This window comes from Brugia malayi, assembly GCF_000002995.4.
Source record: "Brugia malayi strain FR3 genome assembly, contig: Bm_v4_Chr1_scaffold_001, whole genome shotgun sequence".
NCBI classification, from domain to species: Eukaryota; Metazoa; Nematoda; class Chromadorea; order Rhabditida; family Onchocercidae; genus Brugia; species Brugia malayi.
In genome coordinates this window covers 283302-306687 of record NW_025062475.1, presented here as the reverse complement: position 1 = coordinate 306687, position 23386 = coordinate 283302, and the positions used below count along the sequence as shown (strand labels likewise).

The 23386-nt window shown below is 20.9% G+C and overlaps 1 protein-coding gene and 1 further gene across 3 annotated transcripts in view; one reads left to right on the top strand and one right to left on the bottom strand.

Annotated features, from left to right (window-relative positions):
- The window catches only part of Bma-clip-1 (Uncharacterized protein), a gene marked incomplete at both ends in the record, with an annotated part of 28779 nt that extends 8791 nt beyond the window's left edge, over positions 1-19988 (bottom strand). The window contains 14 exons of one of the 2 annotated variants that reach the window (XM_043076079.1): positions 448-493; positions 858-943; positions 2004-2105; positions 3669-3776; positions 4569-4799; positions 9713-9935; positions 10106-10288; positions 10470-11020; positions 12192-12279; positions 12802-12870; positions 14615-14770; positions 17268-17341; positions 18693-18864; positions 19965-19988. In XM_043076079.1, the coding sequence (XP_042932013.1) occupies positions 448-493; positions 858-943; positions 2004-2105; positions 3669-3776; positions 4569-4799; positions 9713-9935; positions 10106-10288; positions 10470-11020; positions 12192-12279; positions 12802-12870; positions 14615-14770; positions 17268-17341; positions 18693-18864; positions 19965-19988 (2113 nt within the window). The remainder of the gene's footprint in view (positions 1-447; positions 494-857; positions 944-2003; positions 2106-3668; positions 3777-4568; positions 4800-9712; positions 9936-10105; positions 10289-10469; positions 11021-12191; positions 12280-12801; positions 12871-14614; positions 14771-17267; positions 17342-18692; positions 18865-19964) is intronic. The other variant, XM_043076080.1, reaches the window with a different exon arrangement.
- Positions 14847-14927, top strand: Bm16791. Its single transcript, XR_006228101.1, has one exon. The product of XR_006228101.1 is annotated as a pre-microRNA Bm16791 (primary transcript).
- Positions 19989-23386: the final 3398 nt, after the last annotated feature.

Genomic DNA, 23386 nt, shown 5'->3' with positions numbered 1-23386 from the left:
AAATTGTAATAAATTTAATTTTTGAAATTTTCTATATCAAACACTCAAAAAATTTTTCTGTTTTAGTTCATTCAATCAAAATTTCACATTCATTCATTTGTAAACTAATCATTCAATTTTACTAAATTCTTGATCCATTAATGAATTAATATAATTAATGGATATTAGCGAGAACAAAACGATCGCTAAAATATTTTTAAGTAAAAAAAAAAAAAAAAAAAGGTAATTAAAAAGTTAACAAACAAACGAAAATTTATCTTTGTAATATGTTGAAACTTAGTAATGTAAAAATTCTTTTTCAGGATAATCAATAAAATCTGTAGTATCAAATCAATAAAATAAAATCAATAAAATCTTCTTATAAAAAAGATTTACAAGTTTTTAAATTTTGCTTATGTTTAAATAAATTTTTTTTTTTTTTAAATTAATTTTAGATTAAAAGCGTACCGTATTTCTTATTCTGTTCAAGTGCTGCATGTAATTCTTCATTGCACTAAAAATTTTTAAAATGATAATTGATTGTAATAATTAATAATGAATAAAATAAACTTTTGTTTCAAATAATTTTGTTCGAATTTAAAAAATTTTGAGAAATTTCCCAATTTTAATTGAATATAATTTCATATGAAATATAATCAATTATAATTTGAATGGGTTTTTTTTTTTTCGAAATTTCTAAGCTAAGAAAATAATTTTAAGATCAGTTCAAATTTTTGCTTAAAATTATAAGACACAAAGTTAAACAAAATATATCAATTTTAAATATTTTTGACATTTAAATTTTAAATACTTAAATATATTTAAATACTTTCTGTCATCTACTTACAGTTAATTAATCAAGTAAAAGAAAATGAAACTTTTTGAATTTGTTGACCGAAGACAACAGCAAGAACATCAAATCCACGAACAGCATCTGTTAATCTCTTTAATTTCAAAGTGTCATCTGAAAATGAAGATTTTGAAAATTTTTTAATAAATTATATTTAGAAGTTTAATTTAACAATAAATTAAAAATATGAACCTTTTTGCTTTCCGAAACAAAAATTATTTAAGCACTGAAAATTGCTCATTTCATTTAGAATTCTTCATAGATAGTAAAAATTTCTCGGAATATATTCAAATTCGTTAAAGCCTTGTTACAATTGTATATTAGTTTGCTTTGACAATTTGAGAAATCTAATGAAATTTAATCCAACGAATTTTATAATTTTAATCTTAAGAGAGAAATCATCCTAGGCGAATTTCCCACCTCTCAGAATACAAAATCGTATTTGATTCGCCGAAAAGCCGATTAAACACCAAACGACGCATTTAGTTAAATAATCTTAGCACGTTGGAATTAAATATTCACTTGTATTTTAGCTAAACAATTGTATTTATGAATTTATTTTTCAATTTATGCTTTTAAAATTAATTGTATAAGATATAGAAGTGAAATCATATTGAAATACACCAATGATTTTTTGAATAATTTTGATTTCAATTGATAATTTCAGGATGCTAAATTATACTACAAAACTTTTCAACAAATATATTAATCAATGTGATAAATTTATACTTTCCATCAATCAATCGATCAATATTTTGTATTTCCTACTACAGTAATATTGCATCATCGCCTTTAAATTATGACAAGAGCGCATATAAACTTCAAATGTTACAGTACCAACACATAATAATAATAACATTCATTTCTGTTTTTTGAAAAAAAAAAAAGAAAATTGTAGAATGGAAGCAAAATGTTCATAATCTTAAGATGTGTTTAATTTGAAATGAATTAATTAATTTAGGATAAAAATTATGAATTCATTTGCAATTTATGATTAAAAAAAGGTTGTTAGATTTTAGAAACTCTCAAACAATCCTCAAATTTCATTTCATATCATCTTTTACAATTCTATAACAAAATAAATTTCCAGTTGATGGAATTAGTTTAAATACAAATAAGTTAACTTGTAATGTAATAATCGAAAAATTAATAAAGTTAACAAATATTAACTAACCTTGGTGCGTTTCATTTGTCATTGGTGTAAGTTGCTTCCCGGTTTTACGAACTTTAAGTAATGAATGTGCTGCAGATGATGTAGGTAAACCGGAATGTAATGCTAAAAAAAAAAAAAAAAAAATCACTTCAATACTTCAACATTTTAAAAAAAGTAATATAAATTTTGAGCATAACTTGGAACATCTCACATTAAAATTTTAACAACAGTCACTGTAAAACAGAATACTTGAAAACATAAATTACACGCCTAACACTGTAAAAAGTTTAAAAGATGGAATTGGAAAGGTTGTAATGTTAAAATTTATGATAACATTATGTGATACTGTAATATAACTATAGTGATACCGTAATACGACTGCATACTGTAGCATAAAGAAGGAAGATATTATCATAAGGTGCAAATTTTTTGATTAATTAGATGTCACTGGAGATTTAAAATTTGTGATAACACTACATGATACTGTAATATAACAGTACTGATACCGTAATACAATTGCATACTGTAGCATACAGAAGATATTATTTACAAAGTGCAAATTTTTTGATCAATTAGATGTCACATGGAGATTTAAAATTTGTGATAACATTATGTGATACTGTAATACAACTATAGCGATACCGTAATACAACTGCATACTGTAGCATACAGAAGAAAGATATCATTTATAAGGTGCAAATTTTTTGATTAATTAGGTGTCATTGGAGATGAGCACTACGATCATAATCATATTTGTTATTCGATTATAACATTTAATCGTTGAGAACAATAAATCAATCTTGGAACTATTGTTGAGAACAGTCTCTGATCTATCAGAGAGTTACAGATGCTAAACGAGGAGAAAAGATGAATTTTAACTTGTTGAAATGGTCTAAGCAAATCTGAGAGTAAATTGGCACAAATTCAGGTAATTTAATCAAAACTACGAAACAGGAAATATTTAGGTTGCAGCAATGAAATGTACAAAGCGATCGTAAAAATGGAGTTATGATGAGAAACATTCACCTTGAGCATTATTATAATTTCTTCTAGCATCAGATTATTGCAATATAAAAGTTATTGATTCATTCATTAATTAATAATTTTTAATTTATGCAAAATTAATTTTAATCTTTCTGCAAGAAAAAATTTATCAAGTATAGAAGAAAATGAGAGAGAAGACAGATTTGTTAGTTGTTAAAATATATTATCCAACTTAATCAACAAATTTACTTCCTAAAATTTATGATAATTTCGAAATTTAACCCAGATAATAGTTTAATGAATGGTTTTATTTATGTAATATAAGATGAACTTCATCAAATCAACAAAAGTATGTAAAGAAATTAAAAGAGTTAAATAAGATAATGGAGAAATGAATTTCTTATATTTCAAATATTTTAAATTTGAAAATAAAAAAATTAAATCGAATTTATTCGAATTTCTTACATTCAACCATTCAATGTTACACTATTAAATTACATAGGTCAATCAGTCCAAGGAATAAAATCCACATTTTCCATATATTTCATTTTCAATCCCAATTTTCTCCAATTATTTTCTTTTTCAATTGCACTGGATAATAGGACATCAGCGCCAAATGCAACAATGTGAAATCTTCCCTTTTACAATTTAAAATTTCAATTAAGCATAAAGCTGAACTTTCATAGGGAAATCAATACTTACGTTCTGTTCTTGTGATATTTGATGTTTGAGGTATTGATTTAGAATTTAAAGTAGGTAGCTCTTTGGAAATTTCTTTTTTCAACTTTTCCGATCGTACTGTAAGTGAGCCTAAAATTATCGCAGTGTATTTATCATTTTAAAATGTATTCCTTTCAAAAATTTGATTCAAAAAATTTGCAATGCAATCATCTAAACAATTATCATTATTTTTAAGTTTAAAAAAAAAAAAAAATTTCAACATTTTATATAAGAATACTTTACCAAAATAGTTCCTAAGATATAACAAATATTATTACTTCTATAGAGCAATAAGAGTAAATAATCAAAAGATAGATATTGATGCAAGATGAATATGATAACTGATTTGATTTAATTTAAACAATACTTTAAAAAAAAAAAAAATTTATAACAGATTTTAAAATACATATTAGAAAGATAGCCTTAGTTTAAGTGATAAAAATTTTATTAACTTTATGTCAAAGATAGTAATAATCATCCCTCAAAAAGTCTATTAACTTTCATTTTGCAATTAAAAATCAAACAAATTTACTAATCTAGTATCATACCATATTAAAATATATATTACAAATTTCACTGATAAGATAGTTTATAAAAAAAAAAAAAGAAAAAAAAAAGTTAGATCTAATTAATGGAAAGAAAAATATTAGCATAACTAAAACAGAATAAAAATATGAATCACTAAATCTATTAATCTCAAAATAAAATAATTATTCAATGCATGAAAGATTACGAATATAACTTAAAATTAATTTAAAAATATTCAAAAGTTAGACTGAATATGAATTTATCAATATATGATAGATTGAAAATTCATATAAAATAAACTATTCATGTGTTAATTGTTAAAATAATTTCATTTAAATCAATAAATAATAATACCTTTTTGAAAAGTTTTTGGCTGAGTTAATAATTGTCTTTGCTTTGTAACTGGTCGTGATGTAGCTGTCATTGTGTTGGTGACATTATTAGGTTGCTGTGTTGATCGAAGTCGTCCAGGTTGACCTCTTGAATTTGCTACCGTTTTCAATGCTTCATTTCGTCGACGTTTTGCATTTGGTGATGATGGATGAAGTATCTTTTTATTTTCTTCATTAGCAGGCATCTTTTCTTCTACAAATGAAAATTAAAAAATAAATAAATAAATAAAAATATGCAAAAATAAACTTCAAATTACAAATTTTAATCTTTAAAAAAAAATAGAACATAAAAAGATATTGCAACGCAAAATGTTTCAGATAAATTATCATGAACAAATAAAAACAATGTTCTTATCAAACTTTTTTATGTTATTGATTGATAGTGTTATTACAAAAGTAGTTCATTGATAAAATTAGAAAATGAAAAAAAAAAAAAAAATCCATATGAAAATTAGTTTTATATGCAAATATAATTTTATTTTATAACAAATTTTATTTCTTAAATTAACAATAGCTAAATACTTCAACTCAACATTCAATTGAATCTGATCAGAAAATGTAAACATCTGAAAAAAAAAAAAATAGAAATCAGATTTACTTGAAAGAAAAAAAGAAGGGAATAAAATTCTAAAAGAATAGAAACGAAAAAAAAAAAACATAATAGGATATGATGATGAATTCAAGTGAGTTAGTCTCTTTGCAATTTGATAATAAAACATAAATAAATGTGCAAACTGATAAATCGAAAATTCCTGTCAATTTTTTTTTAAATATGATACTTCATACTTTGCAAAAAATAAAAAATAGGAATGAATGAATGTGAAAAAGTTTAAATTAAAAATATATATATTCGATCGATAACACAATATAAGTAATTGTAGAAAGGATGACAATTGCGCAAGGCGAAATCTGAAACCAATGAAGGATTTGAAATGAATTTAATCATTCATTTTGATAGTATTAGCATAAAGTAATAATATTATAAGATAATGAGTAATTAAAAGTAGATGATTTAAAAATATTAAAAAAATAAAAACATGTAGTATAATATAACAATTATTCATTTAGGATAAATATTTACAATGATTCATACTAATTAATTTATTTATTTTTCTTGTTAAAATTGTCATCTTAGCAATGTCATTAACCAATTACCAAAAATATGACAAAATGATTTAGAGTAATCTTAACTAATTAACTAACTAACATTTTTATCAATCGATGCTTTTACTCTTAAGGCGCATTGATTTGAGAAGAACAAAAATACACAGATTGCGCTAATTGATCTACTGATAACAATTTTAATCCTTCGATCTGCTAAATTAATTGATAATCTATAGCTAGACATAGTCAATTATAGAAGATTAATATGAAAAGTTTTCATCAATTATTATAAATGCATAAATAATTTTTTTTTAAAAAAAAGAATTCGTAAAATTTAATGCATCACTATCTTCTAATTCATTATTAATTGTATGCTAAATTTATAATTCAATTTAAATACTTGATTTAAATAAATTTCAATGAATTAAACTAATTAAGTTTAACATTGGAAAAGCGCTCCAAATTATGTAAGATGAAATTAATGGTGAGTTAGAAAGGAATTAAAATTCAATCCGATAAAATTTGAGTTTACTAAATTTATATATAAAAAATTTTAAATATAAGAAAAAAAAAATTTATAATATAAAATGCATAATAAAACGATCAACCATATACAATTATTAAATGCTAAATTTAATATTCAACATAAATACTTGATAAATTTCAATGATTTAAACTCTAATTTTAATTTAATACTGGAAAGAATGAAACAATAATTACTTGTTAGAACAATTGATTGAAAGAAAATATTTTAGGAAATTAAAGATAAAAATTGAGTACAAAATTTAATGTTTACTTATCAGTAGTAATAAATAAGAACTTATTATAGTTTTATGAGGCGTAAAAATTGTTTACAAGGCGCAAAATTACATGAAAATCCAATTTTGATATTAACTAACAAAGTAATATGATTAAGATTTATACCATCTAACAACGGTTGCTTTCTTAATTAGTGTTAAATGGTAAAAATGATTAAAATGAAATTCTAATTTCTCAAAAATTTTATTTCATATCAAATTTATCATTTAAAAAAAAAAAATATTTCCAAAATAAGCAAGAAAAAATATAGAAATAATTTTTGAGGAATGAAATAGAAACAAGAATGAAGATGAAAGTTCATTTTAAAACCCAAATGATTGACTGATATTATGATAAGTTAAAAATGATCTTCAATCAAAAAGAACCAGTAATAAAAGTAATGCTATCTTTTCGTTTTTTTTTTAAATTAAAAAGTATTTAAAAAAAAAAAAAAAAATACTTTTGTTGAATAGCAAATAATTTTTGAAAATTTTTTTTATCAGAAAAAAAAAAAATTTTTTTTTCTTTCTTTTGGTTTCTGTTTACTTTCATCTAATATTTTCAACATTTTCAACTTTTCTTTCGTACTATGAAATGTATTACTAAAAAAAAAAAAAAAAAAATTACATACAAAAAAAAAAAAGAAAGAAAATGAAAAGTTCTCGTAAGCATAGATTTTTTCATAGGAAAATCAAATTTGTACTTCTGAAATTCTAAAAATTTTTCACTATTTACAAAAAAAAAAATAAAAAACACAAATTTCTTTTTTTTTTCTTTTTTAAATTAATCAAAATTTATTACAGATTATTATTATTTGTAAAATTAATAAATATTTTATTGTTATTACTTAAGAAACATTTTTTTTTTTTTCACGAAAAAAAAATTAAAATCTCTATAACATATCAAACAATAATGTTTACATCAAACGATAAGCATTTCTTCTTCCTTTTTTCATTTCACAAACAAATAAACAATAAATCATTTTGTGAGAAGCTAATTTCAATTTTTATCTCTCTTCCTACTTCATTCTAAAACCACTTTTTCAATAAAAATTTTTTTTATTTTAATGTTACATTTCTAGGATCCAAAAATATGTATGAGAAATTACTTTTTGAACATATTTTATACAATACTTAAAGCAAAAAGTTAATGCTATAAAAAATGACAAATCAAATTTTTTGAAATTATTGAAATGATTAAATCACAAGTAAACTGTGTAATTGAAAAAAGTTACAAATCAAAGAAAAAAAAAAAAAGAAACTTCAAATTTACCATAAAAGATAAAAATTTAACATAGTCAAAGCAAAAAAAAAAAAAAAAAAAAATGAATTAATTGAAAAATTATTGGAAAGAAATATGATTTCTCGTGTTTCTAATTCAATTTAATTTGATATATCAAATAGAAAATAATAATAATAAATCAAAAATTTAAAAATGAAACAAATGAAAATGAATTTCACGACGACACAATCAAAACTATAGCAAATTGTTTCATTTTATAATGTCATTTGCATAATTTATAGAGCAAATTTTATAATTATCAAAAATAATCTTAGCATTAAGTTTATATAAACATCATTTAATGTTTATTTGTTATGTATCACTTTTTTTTTTTTTTTTTTTTAATGTTTATGAACTAACAAAAAACAATAAATGAATGATTAGAAATGAGAAAATAAAAAACAATAAAATAAAATAAAATAAAAAACTAATTTTGTTGAGTGTTTGCACCAAAAATTGAATTTTTGACTAGCAATTAATTAAGCAATCCGAATAAAATGAATGCTTCGATTAGCAAAACAAAACAAAAAACGATAAAAAAAATTTTTGTTTTTGTTTTTTTTAAGCAAATTACCACCCAACATCATCAATAATAATAATAATAATAACAAAAATAATTAGAGTAAAGATTAACAATTAATATCACAAATAGCTAACGAACAAGAAATTTCAAAAAGTTAAGTTTTTTTTTTTTTTTTTTTGATCAAAAAAATATTAGAAGTAAACAATCTGAGATAAAATTAAGTTAACAGAAAGTTTGAACAAGCATACAGATATGATAATATTTATGAATAAATAAAATAATGTTAATATGAAATTTGCATATAAGCTAATTAATCTTTTTTTGAAATGCAAAAAATTTATTAATCTATTAATTTTGAAAAATAATTATATTTTATTAGTATCATCAATAGCTAGAGACAATTTAATAGAATTTATTCTGATAAAATTATGTTTTTTCTATTATTGAAGAAAATAAAAAAAAAAAAAGAAACAATAAATTGATAGCAAATAAATAAATGAACAAAGGAAGGTAAGAATATCTTAATGAATTTAAAATGATAAATAATTATTTTTATTCCTATTTTTGCCAAACAAGAATGAGATTTCAATTTGTAAAATTTAATCTTTGTTTTGCAATTAAAGAAAATAAATTTCTTTCTTCGATAAATTAAAATAAAGATGATTAGAAGATATTTCAAGAACTGAGTAATTTTTTTTTTTAAAATTGAAGGCTTACTAGGATAATAGTTAATAGCATAAAGAAAAATTTGACAGTTTATAAATTTATTAGAAAACTAATCACAAATAATATTTTACTTGAAGCTTACATAAAAGCAATTAAAAAATTGTCAGAATTGAAGATGAAAACAAATTTTGAATTTTTGTTTTTTCTAGAAATTTCCAATATTTAAAATTCATTTTTTTTTTTTTTACTTTGATATTACTTTTAATTTAAGCAAAAAAAAAAAAATACAACTTTATTATTTTTATAAAAATATAGAACTAAATAGAAAAAAAAAAAAAAAAAAAAAGAGAATTCCAAAAAATTGGTAAAGTGTAGTAAGAAGAAAAGATCATTTCACCTTTGACCCTGACCATAATAATTTACAAATGTTCCCTTATGATGGAAGGAACATTTTATCTTTGACCCTAATTATAATAATCCACAAATATTCCCTAATTAGAAAAGGATCATTTTACCTTTGACCTCGACCATAGTAATCCACAATTGTTCTCTAATTCATTTATTGTTACTATTTGTTTACTGCTACTATAGTAGTACTACTACAATTATTATTTCTAATTATATACAGGTGTATTCCATTTTTTTTTTTCATTCTTTTACACTAAATGTAGTATTAAATTAAAAGTTATAAATTAAAATGTTAGATTAAGTAAGTAAAGTTATTAACTTTTAACCTTCATTTTCATCAGTAATCGTTTGTGATTGCATACGTCGAACAGGTGTTGCTGATACAATCAATAAATCATGAAGTTTTGATTTGACATCTTTTTTTGGTTTCAATTTATCAGCTTCAATGCTTGCTTTAAGCTTTTCCATTAGTAATTGTGATTTAGACGGTGGTTTTGATTTTTGAGGTCGTATTGGTACTGGAGCATTTTGAAGTTCTCGTATCGATAGCTAAAATTTTGATATTTCTTTTACAAAATTATATCTATCATTTACTTTTTACTTTACTTTACTTATAAAATATGCATAAAAAAATAAATTTTTTACTCATTTTTAATAAATAAATCTATTTTAAAATTTTCCAGTTTTTTTTTTGAATTTAAAACAAAAAAAAAACATACTGGTCTTGGCTTTTTAGGCCTTTCTTTTTTCTCATCTTTTCTGATATTTTCCAATTTTTCTGGTGCTATATTCTTTTGTTGTGAATGTTCTTTCGATCCTAATTCTTTAGTGATAATTGTTAAATTACAATTTAATGATTTATAATTGTTTGATTCTTGCTCTGTTACTTCCGTACTTGTTGTCTATAAAAAAAAAAACTAAGCAAAATAATTTAAAATTTTAAATTAAAATAAAAAAAATTTTAATTATTAAAAATATAACATAGTATAATGGGAAAATAAATAGATTTTATCATTATAATTATACTTTAAAAAAAAAAAAAAAAAGAGAAAAGAAAAGTAAAAAGTAAATTTTATAACTTACAGGTATTACAGGTGTTAATTCATGTTCAGGAAGAGTTGTTTGTTCTAATAGATTATGAGATGATTGTTGAGTGTTAACAATGATATCATCTGATAATGTTGAATCAATGCTCATTCTTGATGGTATCCTTTCAGTATGTGATAAGATAATTGGTACTTGTTGAGGTAATTCCGATTCATATGATAATAAATCGGAATGAATAAATTGTGTTATTGGTAAATTAGTTGTAAGCTCAGTGATAGATAAATCCGTTTTGTCCTGATATGACTGATAATAATTCGTATAGTTACTACTATCTAACAGATAATCATGTTGTTGTTGTTGCTGTAATTGTTGTTGTTGTAATTGTTGTTGTTGTAATTGTTGTTGCTGTAATTGTTGTTGTTGTAATTGTTGTTGTTGTAATTGTTGTTGTTGTTGTTGTTGTTGTTGATAGTGTTGTGAATCAGTATTAGGAATATACTCCACTAATGGTGTGGATAAATTGTCATCCACGATCGGAAGACGATCAACTCCAATACGAGATTCCTCAAGCACTAGACTAGTGTTTACTGTAAAAATGAATGTTTAAAATTTATTTATTGCATTTTAAAATATTAAATTTAGATAGAAATTAATAATTTATATTTTAAAAATTTTTCTAAATTATTAATTGTTAGAAAAAATTTTTTATTCTGAACAATGAAAAACAAAAAAAACATTCAACTGAAAATTTTTGATTTTTTTTAAAAAAAAAAAGTTTTTATAAACTATTCAAATAATTTTTATTCTTTTTCATTTTCCTTCTTTTTTATTTTTCAGATAATTCTCAAAAAAAAAATTTTTTTTTTCATCATTTAATGATTTAATAAAAAAAAAAAAACTAAAAATTTAAGAATTTTTAAGAAATTATTGTTTATAAAAAAAAAAATAATATAAAAACGATTAGAAAAAAAAAAAAAAAGAAATGATTTTTCGTAGAAAAAAAAAAGATTTTTTTTTGTTTGTTTTTAAAATGTTTTGTATTATTTGTTGAATGAATAAAAGATTCGAATTATAAATAATTAATAAAAAATTAATTTCATAAAGCAAAAATTATTATTTATTTTTTTTAATATAATAATTAAAACATTTTTTAAACGGAATATATTCCTTTCACAAATTTAATTGTCAATTTTTTTTTAAAAAAAAGTTTGAATGTTTTAGAAAAAAAAAGTTTTTTTTTTCAACTAAATTATCAAAATTTCACAACTTATCTAGTTTTTTTTTTTTTTTTTTTTTTTTTTAAATTTAAATAGTTTTGAAAAAAAAAAAAACTTTTTTCAACCAAACTATCGGATAGCAATTCAAACCAAAACATTGCAAATATGATAAATACCATTTGTCATTTTTAAATCCCTTAGGAATTTTCAATCAATTCAAATTTTCTCAACAATAACACTTAAGCGTATTTTCTTATATAACATTGAAATATTTTATGAACAAATTTAAATTTATTCAAAAATTTTTAGAATTATAGAAATTTCGAAAATTTTCAAATGATTAAATTATATGATTTAGAAATTTTACAACAATTAAAATGTTTTCTTTCTTTTTTCCTCTCCCATCTTTCCCCCTTCTCTTCTTTTTTTTTTTAAAAAAAATATTATTATAAAAAAATTAATCAAAAATTTGCGTTGAATTATTAAAAATTGAAAATAAAAATTTTAGAATCAAAAAAAAAAAAAAAAAAAAAAAACATACATGTCGGATATGATATGTCATCGTCAACTTCAATAAGTTCATTTGGACATTCGATTTCTTCCAGTAACTGATAATTACTTCGGCCTATCTAAAATTTCTGATAAAATAAAAATAAATAAATAATAATAATAATAAAAAATCATTCAAAATCATTACATCAATTTTACGTTTAAATAAAAATTATCAATGAGATTATAAATTTTATAAAAAACAAAATATACACTGCTTTTTAATAGTAGCAACAATTAACATTTAATAATCTAAAAAAACATTAAGTATTAATTAATTTAAAATTTCTTCAATAGGAAATATTCATTTTATTTTTTTGAATTGGATCTTTTTTTTCTTTTTTTTTTTTTGAAATGTCAAATTTCTTTGCATAAATATTTGTCTTTAGTTTAAATTTATGATTTAAAAATTAATAAATTTGATGTTAAGAGTAAGTGTAGTAAATATTAATGCAAAAGTTAATTGTTTTCTAATTTTGGAATTATCAGGTTTATCAGGTCAATTAACAATATATTTCAAGAATTTGCTGAACAAAAGGAGAAAAAAAAGAAAAAAGGAAAAAGGAAAAGCAATTTTCCGGTGATTTTAGTAAATAATTCACCGGGGCGGTAATTGTATAAGTTGCTTGTGAATTGACCATTGCATCACTGTTCCAACTGCCACTCATCATCTATAATTTTAGGTTAACTCTTATAGTGACAAATCAGTTAGGCCAGTTAGTAATTTCAGGTTTTTCCAAAAAAAAAAAAAAAAAAATTAGAAATTCGGGTTAAACAATAAATAATGTTTCAAAAAATTTAACCACTTTTTCCGCTTATATTTTATGATAAGCTTTTTTTAATATGTCAAACTAATTTAGAAAATAATGAATGAATGAAATGAAAGATCGAAATGGTTAACTTGAAACTGATTAAAAATAAATATAAATAAAATTGATAAGAAAAATGGATGATTTTGAAAAAATGGTTGAAAAGAATGAAATATTTAATGATTAAAATTTTATAAAAATCTTTTCAATGAAATAATTTTAATGTTAACACTACCAACATAAACATTTAGCTTTTCATAAATTAGAACCACGAAATGATTAATTAATTCACTAATTTCAATCAACAGAAATGAATTTTGCAAATAAATCATTAACAGTGAGAAATAATAATTCAATTAAATTCAAAATTTTATCCTACAAAATTTCATTTCATTAAATGTTATGAATTCTTATTAATATCATTTTAATATTAATGCAAATTAATGCAAAATGTTAAACACAAAATAACATTTTCAGAAGTAATAAAAAAAAAAAAATTCTAAATTCTGAAAAAAAAATTTAGTTTATTATTTAACAAAAAAAAATATTTGATTACAAATTTTTTTTTATTTTAAAAATGGATTAAACAAATTTTAGTAAACATATTTTTTTTTTTTTTTTTGGCAAAAAAAAGAAAGAAAATTGAAAAAAAAAAAGAAAAGAAAAGAAAGAAGAAATGATTGTAATGTGAAAAATGTATAAAATAAATTATCAGAAAAAAAAAATTTTTTTTTTAAAAAGGTATCTATAATGATCGAAATGTAAAACTGAAAAGAGGAAATATCAGTTGAAACCGGTTAATTCGTTCTCGTTATCACTTCCCAAACAATCGATCATGACAACACTTCTTAATCAGAATCACAAAAGAAAATAATAAAACATTTTGAGACATTATAGTTCCATATAAAGTGTCATTACTTGCAAATATTATCAACCAAACTGATAAGAAATCAAAAATCAAATAAAAACTTTTTGTAATTTTCACTTTACAACGTATCATTTTAATTTCTTATAAACTAACAGAATAGTAAATATAATTGTTAAAAAAGATAACAATTATTTAATACTAACTAATATGTTTATTTAGAAGTTGTGATATTTATTTTAAGATACGTGATATCAAGATACGTAAAATACGTGACACCGTTTTTTTTTTTTTTTTTTTGTTTTTTTTACCGAAATTATCAGATATAAAATTATTTATATTATTTCAATAATACTTAAACTATATTGAAAGATTTTATAAATAATTTCCTCAATTATTCTTCCTATTTATTTAAATATCATCAAAAATTATTCTTTCATCTAAATTAAATTAGTCATTATACGACATATCAAAATTCCACATATATCTTTAGAACATTTTTAAAATTAATTAATTAAAACAGAATAATTGCCGAAAAAAATATATTTATAAATGGCTATTATTGAAATAAACAAAAGTTTGTTTTTTTTTTTTTTTTAAAACACTAAGGAAAATTCAAATATAACGATTGGTTTATTTATTATTATAATTTCTTTCATTTTATCATCTCATTCTATCATATTGTTTAATTTATAAAATCATTTTTTTTTACTAATTTATGAAACTAATAATTAAATTAACCATGGAACGATCGAGAATAGATGAAGAGCCAAATGAACTGATTGAAGTCATACTAATGTCCATAGATGGTACTGTTGCCGATTGTACTGTCCGATCTTCTGTTGACATTATCATATCACCGCCAGCAATTGCCGGAATTGCTGATCGTACTAACTTCTAAAAAAAAAAAACGAAAATATTGCTTTATTTCAAGAAATGAATGAAATATGATCAAATACGGTTAATAATTTATGATAAACCGGGTTAAACTGGATCAGACGTAGTTGATAAGTTATAGTAAACCGGACTGAACCGGATCAGACGTGGTTGATAAGTTATAGTAAACCGGGTTGAACCGGATCAGACGTGGTTGATAAGTTATAGTAAACCGGGTTGAACCAGATCAAACATGATCAACAATTTATAATAAAGCTAATTTATGAAGTGTCATCAAAAAAAGTCATTGTATTTGTTTCATTTAAATATGCATATATGTAATTTAAATCTATTAAATCCTTAAAAAAAAAAACGAAATGACTAATTAATAACTTAATTCAAATCAATAACATTATAATGTAGACATTACATCATATAATGTTCAAAAATTTATTTCCAAAAAAACAATAAAAAAATAGTAATTTATGAGAAACATTGATTTCAATTGTAGTATTACTAGTTTGTGGAATATAAATCTATTCTAATCAGGTTTCCTGATAATAATTATATTATCAAAATTGATATTTTTAATGAAATTAAAAGTTTTTTTCAAGAATGTACAATATGGATTAAAGGTTAAAAAAAAAAAAAAGATTTGATAGAATAAGTGGATTAATCATTATTAAACTAAAATTAATATCATTATAAGAGAAATTATAATAAATAGCACATGACTGCTATTTAAAACAAGTTTCAAGTTAAAAATCATTTCATTCTTGTTTATTTAACAAACTCCCACAAAATATAACCCTAATTCTTTTTATCCTACCCACAATCGTCATAATTAATTCAGGTGTAAAAAAAATTTCAGTTAGTTAAATTATGCTACTAAAATTTCATTTTTTTTTTTTAAAAAAAAAAAAGGAAAATTGGAGAAAAAAGAAATGAAATGGCAAAATGTTAGAATGATTTATTTGAAAATAAATTTTTAAATTTGAATTTCCCAGCACTCAAATTTGGTAAACAAAAAAGTGTGAAAAAATTTGTTTGTGATAATTTCATGAGAATGCTATTCAAATTATAATTGTGAAATATCATCGTTTTTTTTTTAATTTAAATTTTTTTTAAAGAAAAAATTTCAAAAAAAAAAAAGACGCAAATTGTAAATTCTTCATAAGAATGATATTTTAATAAAAGAAAAAAAGAAGTAAATATAATTTTTATACACTTATACTTACAGCTTAAGTGATAATCAAATAATTTAATTGCAAATTTAAATTTAAATTAATTTCATTCAAAATAAAGCTGAGAAAAATTGAAATATTTTAAAAAATTTACAGATATATTACAGACATTTTATTCTTCGCAAAACTCTTCTTGTTAACATATATCCATTTTAAATCAAAATTGCTCGTTACTTCTAATAAAGTTAATTATATTTAATATAATATTTATCAATTATTAAAGTGATAAAAATAAAAGAAAAAAAAATGTGAAAACAAGAATAGCTAATAATAAAATAATAATTACAAAATAAATAGATTACAAATTAATAGCAATAAGAAATAATTCAAAAATTGATACAAGCAATCAATAAATCACTAATTGATACCAGTAATCATTTAACTGATTGATAACAATAATAATCAATAATCATTTAATTTAATTGCTATGAAACACAAAAAAAAAAAAAAAACCTTGTTTAAATTTTGTTTAGATTTCAAAAATAAAAAAAAAAAAACACATACCTTTCTAATAGTAATTTTAAACAAACTGGAAAAAAAAACAAAAAAGAAAACTTTCTTCTTTCTTTCATTCTTGAAAAAAAGAACAAAATTTTCAATACTTATAAACTGATGAATGAGTTTTAAATAACATTTATTAGCTTTTAAGTTTAAATCTTCGGTTAGCTTTTTGTTTTTCCACAAAATCAAAAGTGAAATGTTGCTGTACTTTTGATAACAAATGATAACAAATGAGTAAAAAAAAGAAAAAATAAAAAGAAAAATAAAAAAAAAAACTTGTTGTCAAGAAGTTTATTATGTTTTTTTTTTTTTTTTTTTTAATTTTATGAGTTAATTTCGATTTCTTAAAAAAAAAAAAAAGACAATGTTTCGAGAATAATTATGTAAGATTGATTAATAAATTAAAAAGGAATGAAAATAGATAAAAAATGTTATTCTTTTTGACCTATAATAATGTTTGAATGTAATAGAATTGACTAGAAAAAATGTTATAATTTATAGTCATTAAAAAAAAAAAAAAAAGATTCATTAATTATAATTTTAAAACTTTTCAATTGTAAAATTTCTTTGACTTCTAATAATAGGAAAAAAGAAATCATTAAATTATAACTTTAAAACCTTTTGATTGTAAAACTTTTTTGAACTCTAATAATAAGAAAAGGAATCATTAAATTATAAAATTGAAAACTTTTTAATTGGAATATTTTTTTTTTTTGAACACTAATAATTTAAGTAAAGAAAACTAACAGCTTCACTTTTTACTGATTTGGCACTTGTTGTAATAATTCCACTTTATAGGAAGGCGCAAATATCCCATATTGTGGCGCACAATGAAAATATGCAATACCTTAAAAGAATTAATTTTTAGAATTGATTATTCCTTCTTTCTTTTTTCTCCTAAAAATTGCACGAAATTATTTTTAAAAGTACAAAGAAAATAATAAACTGATCATTGAAAATTGAAATTGATTAAAATTGGCTGGAATTGATTAATCAAATAATTTAAAATAATATTGTGGAAAAAAAATTTTGTCACAAAAGAATGATTACATTATCTGAAAGTATAACCTTAAGCAAAATGTTGAATAATTTCTGAATAATATTTGCAAAATGAATAATATTTGCATTTTTTAATGAAAATTTAATTTTAATTCATATTTTTTCTTTCAAATTCAGCTCTAAAATATCTTAAAAATGATATAAAATTAGCATTGAAAAGTTGAAATTAATAAGCAATTTTATCATTTCATTAGAAATACATGAAACTTCGTCGTTTTATCAATTAATTAAAATTTAAGAAATTGGAATATATCATTTTTTTTTTTAATATTTTAATCTTTTTTTATAAAAAAATTAACATAAGAAATAATTTGGGTCTAGCTTAAAGATAAAATCTTATGTCTAAATTTTATTTGTAATGAAATTTAAGATAATTAATTGGATTTAAATATAAGTATTAGTTAAGCATAAATTAAGGATTAATGCAAAAACTAGTTTTATAAGTATCTAATTAGTTGACAAAGTAATTATATCCGAAATGAAATTATTGCTAATTGGAAAAGTCAGTGACATATTAAATTAAATACAAAAAAAAAAAAAGAAATTATGCTTATACTAAATTAAAAATAAGACAAAAAAAAATTAAAATTTGAAATAAAAAATATTTCAGATTATTTCATTAATTTTTAATATTTCTCGTCTCTTTTATATTTCCCTTACATTCAAATATATTCAAAAAAGTTAAAAAGTAGAATTTTTCACCAATGATTTCGAGAAATCATTTAATTATTTAATAAGCTAATAACAGTTATATTTTGAAGTAATTATTTCAATTTTATTGCAATAATTATTTAACAAAGAATTTTACTGTTTTAATTAAAATTTCATTTCAGAGTAATAATGTTTATTTTTCAGTCCAATTTCTGAATTTAAAAATTCTAAAGAAACCATTTGCACATTATTTGCTTCAATTTTATAAAATTATAAAATTATTTTATTATTGAATAATCATTTAATTTAAATTAGAAAAAACATTCTTACTTTAGTAATACCTTTAAGGATGAATTATTCATTCTATCAAACAATAATGCAAAAATATATAATTGTCAAAATTTGAATTTGTTCAAAATATTATTCAATTTTATGAATTATAAATTTTTTCTTAAAATTTATTTAAATTATTAAAAATATGAACAAACCTTGATAGGTACCATCATGCTTTCCTTCAGGACGATCCAATTCAATACCACAGAAAATACCTGTCTTACCTTCTACCGGACCAACATACATTAATGTACCGGAACCAACTCGTCCTACAATTACTTTCTTTCCCACATCTCTCTTACTGATCAATTCACCTTCGTTTGAAGCCTAAAAATATGCAAATTTAAGAAATAGCACATTTAAGATGTAATTTATCAAATAGCAAATTCTCTTGCAAAATAATTATTCATTTTTTAAAGAAGATATAAAGATATTAAAAATATGTTACAATAAGAAATGTTAAAAAATTAATCATTTTAATCAGAAATACCTGAATCATATGATAGTTTAATAAAATCCGGAAGAAAAAAAAGGATCTGAAGTTGATAGTATTTCCTGATTTACTGAGAAGACAACGAAATAATGAAAGAAAACAGGATATATGTGATGATCATATAAATAATATCTATGTGACAAATGAGAAGTTGCAAAAAGATTTCCTCCAGAAAAACCAGTTGACATTAACTTTTTTACTTTTAATATATTAATAATGATAGTAGCATCATTGGTATATTCTTTAGCTTTAAGATTTTAAGATACTAAAATTTAAATCGATCCAGAATTTAAAATCTATCTGGAATAATTATGTATAAAATTGCTTGTTCAATTTATCAGTGTTAATTTATCAGTGAAAAAAAAGTGATAATGATTGAAAAGAATGAATAAATCAACAAATCTCAGAATAATATTGATAATTTGAAAAATTGATCGCTATCAGACTATTTCCGTATCACATTATCAGTTTTAGACCGTAAGAAAAACCGGAAGGGAAACTGACGAATAAACAATTGGAATAAATATTAATAAAATATTTCACATTTAAATGTCAAAACTATGATAAAAATTAGTCGAGAAGTATCATTTCGAAATTTTTTGGTTAATTTTGTTTATTCTAAAACAAAAACAAAAACAAAAACAAAATCGGTAATGAAGTAAATTAACTATCAGAAGCTTATCAGTAAAGTAATATCTCATATATTTTGATAGTGATACAAGTATGTAATATGTTATTACCTGTGAAAAAAGTAATACTAATGATATATTATGATGCTTTAAATGAGATAAAATGAGTAAGTAAATACTTACTAAATTTTAAGTAAGTACTTAAAATTTAACAAATTTGTTTACTCAATGCTGCAATGAATTAATTTCAGCATAGTAAGGTTACTTTTATAATTGATAAGATTAATTAAAATCAATAAATTTACCTTATCACTTGCCGATTTATACATTTGTAAGTTATCAATTCTCGGCCACCATAAAATGCTACAAATATGTAAATTTACACATATAATTGAAATTTTTTCAAAAAAAAAAAAAACACAAACACAGATATCTTATCAAAATTGAAAAGAAAAACTATGACAAAAGCGCCTTATTGTGTTAATCATTTTATCAGATAAGAAGCAATCAAAGTTTATCACCAGTAAATGAACAAATAAATAAATGATAAAGGAAGAGAGTAAAATAATTTGATAAAAACACAAAAAAAAAAAAAAAATGAAATAGTTAGAATGTAAATTTAAATTATTTGAAATTAATAACTGAAAAAGTTTTTAAAGATTAAGAAAACAAAGGAATAAATCATAATTGTTTTGTTAAAAAAGAAAAAAAAAAAACGAAAGCATAAACAATATTCCAAGTGAGTTAAGCAGAAAATAGAAATCGATTTCCGAAGTAGTAGTAAAATATATTATTATTACTGCGATGTCAAATGTTTGTTTATTGCCGGCTGTCACATGAGGTAACCAAAGGGTGTCTTAATTGTTAAATTTTAATTGAAAATTAAAATTTAAATAAGGGATGGAAAAATATGCTTTGAAAAATTAATTATAAAATTAATTTAAGTGCAGAAATGAACAAACTGAACAAAGAATTTTTGAATTGAATTTTCAGTTGAACAAACAAAATTCAATTTTTCAGTCAAAATTTTTGCTTTACAACTAATAAAACTAAATTAATAGAATTAGAAAAAATAACTGATAAAATGAGAGAAATATTTTTTTAGATATTTAATAAGTTCTTTTAATGTGGAAAAATCATTTCAAAATTTGATTACTTCAAATAATCTCTAATGAACCAATTCATAGATTTTATGGTTAGACTGAAAATTAAATTAAATTAACTTGAAAAGGTTAAAACTAAAATTGAAGTTAAGTTTAAAAAAAAAAGAAAAAAAAACAAAATTGCAAATGTTGAATTAAATTATGTAAAAATAAATTCATACAGGCAAAAAAATGAAGTGTTATATAGTTGAGAGTGTAATTTTTTGCTCAGATAAGTAAGAATTATATACTTAGGCAGCTTTATTATAACTAGGCCTAATTTTTATTAGCCTTATCATAACTAGGCTTGATTTTTATTAGCTTTATTATAACTAGGCTTAATTTTTATCAGCTTCATTTTGCCAAATTAAAAAAGAAAAATAACATGTCAAATTTAATTGAGACTTGAAAAGATGGATAAGAATGTAAGTATTAAGCCTAGCTAATGGACCAGGCACTATTTACATATAAGGCCTTAATAGAGGAAATCAGACAGATCGATTGTTGCCAGCTGAATGAAGAATGATGTATAGAACATTGTAATGGAGAGGAACAGACAGAAAAACAAATTTGATATAAAGAATAAAATGTTAGACATACATGTGCATGGCCAATATATGTTACTTTTCTATGCTTTTTGTTCGAAGGATTGGTGCAACGATCGGAATTATTTCACAGCAAAAAATTTTTGTTTAATTTAAATTAAATTAAATAATTTCAATAAGTAAATTATTTGTTGACAAATACCTAAAATGTAATTTCTGTTTTTACTTTTGTTTAATTTAAATTAAATTAAATAATTTCAATAAGTAAATTATTTTTCGACAAATACTTAAAAAGTAACTTTTGTTTTTACTTATTTTTAATTTAAATTAATTGAATAATTTCAATTGGTAAAGTATTTATTAACAAACACTTAAAAGGGTAACTGTTTTGCGGATTCGTTTTCCGGATTATTTCATACGGATAACATAATGGAGACCAAATATTTGAATATTTCAATAAGATTGTGCAAAAAAAAAAAAAAAGACATTATAAAGTATATATGAAATTAAAGTTTAATTTTAATCTAAATTAAAAGTTTAATAATTTGAATAAATAAAAAAAAATTAGCACACATACAAAATGATAATTTATTAAGTAAGAATGAAGAAAAAAATATCAAATAATAATTAATTTTCAAAAAAAAAAAAAGATAGAATAAAAATAGTTGAAATAAAATCAGTAAAAAAAAAAAAAAAAATTCTTCCGATATTTTAACAATTCGCTTAAAATTATATTTTTTCTTTCTTCAATTCAAACTTTTTTCCTTTTTGTTATTATTTTTCTCATTTTTTATTAATTGCAAAATAATTTAATTAATTAGAATAATATCTTTTATAATGTTTCAATATACTTTTAAAAAATACATTATTTTTTTTTTTTTTTTTAAAAAGAAATGAATTTTAATTGAAACACTTTTATAAAATTTCCCTATCACTTTTAATAATTTAAAATTAGCAAAATGATGAATAAACAATAATTGATATGAAAATAAACAAATGAAATCTTATCAACATTTATTTGATTTAATTTTGATAAAAATGAATGATAAGCTTATAAAATGATTGTTGATGAAAATAAAATTGGAAATTGGATATTAAAATTCAACTGAATTCGATTTCGTTTTGGTTAAAGTATTATATTGAAAGATTTCTCTAGAGAATTTAATAGCTTATACAAATTTTTGCTTAGCATTTTAATCGATAAAAGCATATACAATGAAAATTTTTATAACAATTTTAATTCCTTCCTATAATAATTGCAAGTGCTATAATATCACAAAGATTGATTTAAAGAAATATTTTTTTAAATTTTGTTTTGAAAATTTTCAAAATAATTTGTTAAATTTGTAATCAAATCAAAATTATCCTAGGAATATATTTGTTAATTTTTTAAAAAAAAAAAACAAACTTTTTTTTTGCCTTTTTTTTTTAGCAAAATTTTTGTAATGTTTAAATTAACAGATGATAGAAGTAATCTTAAAAATTTTATTTGAAAAGTTTTAAAGTTTTGATAATTTCATATGCATATGGAATTTTTTTAATCATTTTATTTAAAAGATTACGCCATAGATACTAATTCGGAATAATTTTAAATTTGAGGAAAAATTACAAAATGATTAATATTTAATTTTACAATTATTATTACCACAATCTTATGCTATATCAATAGAAATTATTCATTCAATAGTACTTATTTATTTAATAATAATAGAAAATATTTATTCAATAAATAAATATAACTCAAAAAAAAAATTAAAACATAATTAATTTAAAAAAAAAATATAACAAATATAATTTAGAAAAACACATTAAACAATATTTCAATTCAAATAAAATTGAATGAATTAGGAAAATAAATAAAAATATCATCAAATTCAACAATAATTTATTTTTTCCTAATAAACAACGTTTGTTAATTTTTTTATTAACATTATCAGTTATCAAAATGCTAATTTCAAAAAAAAAAAAAATTATGAAAACAAAACAAAAATTATAAAATTATAACAGTTAGCATAATTAGCCTAAAAATCCCAGAGCCAA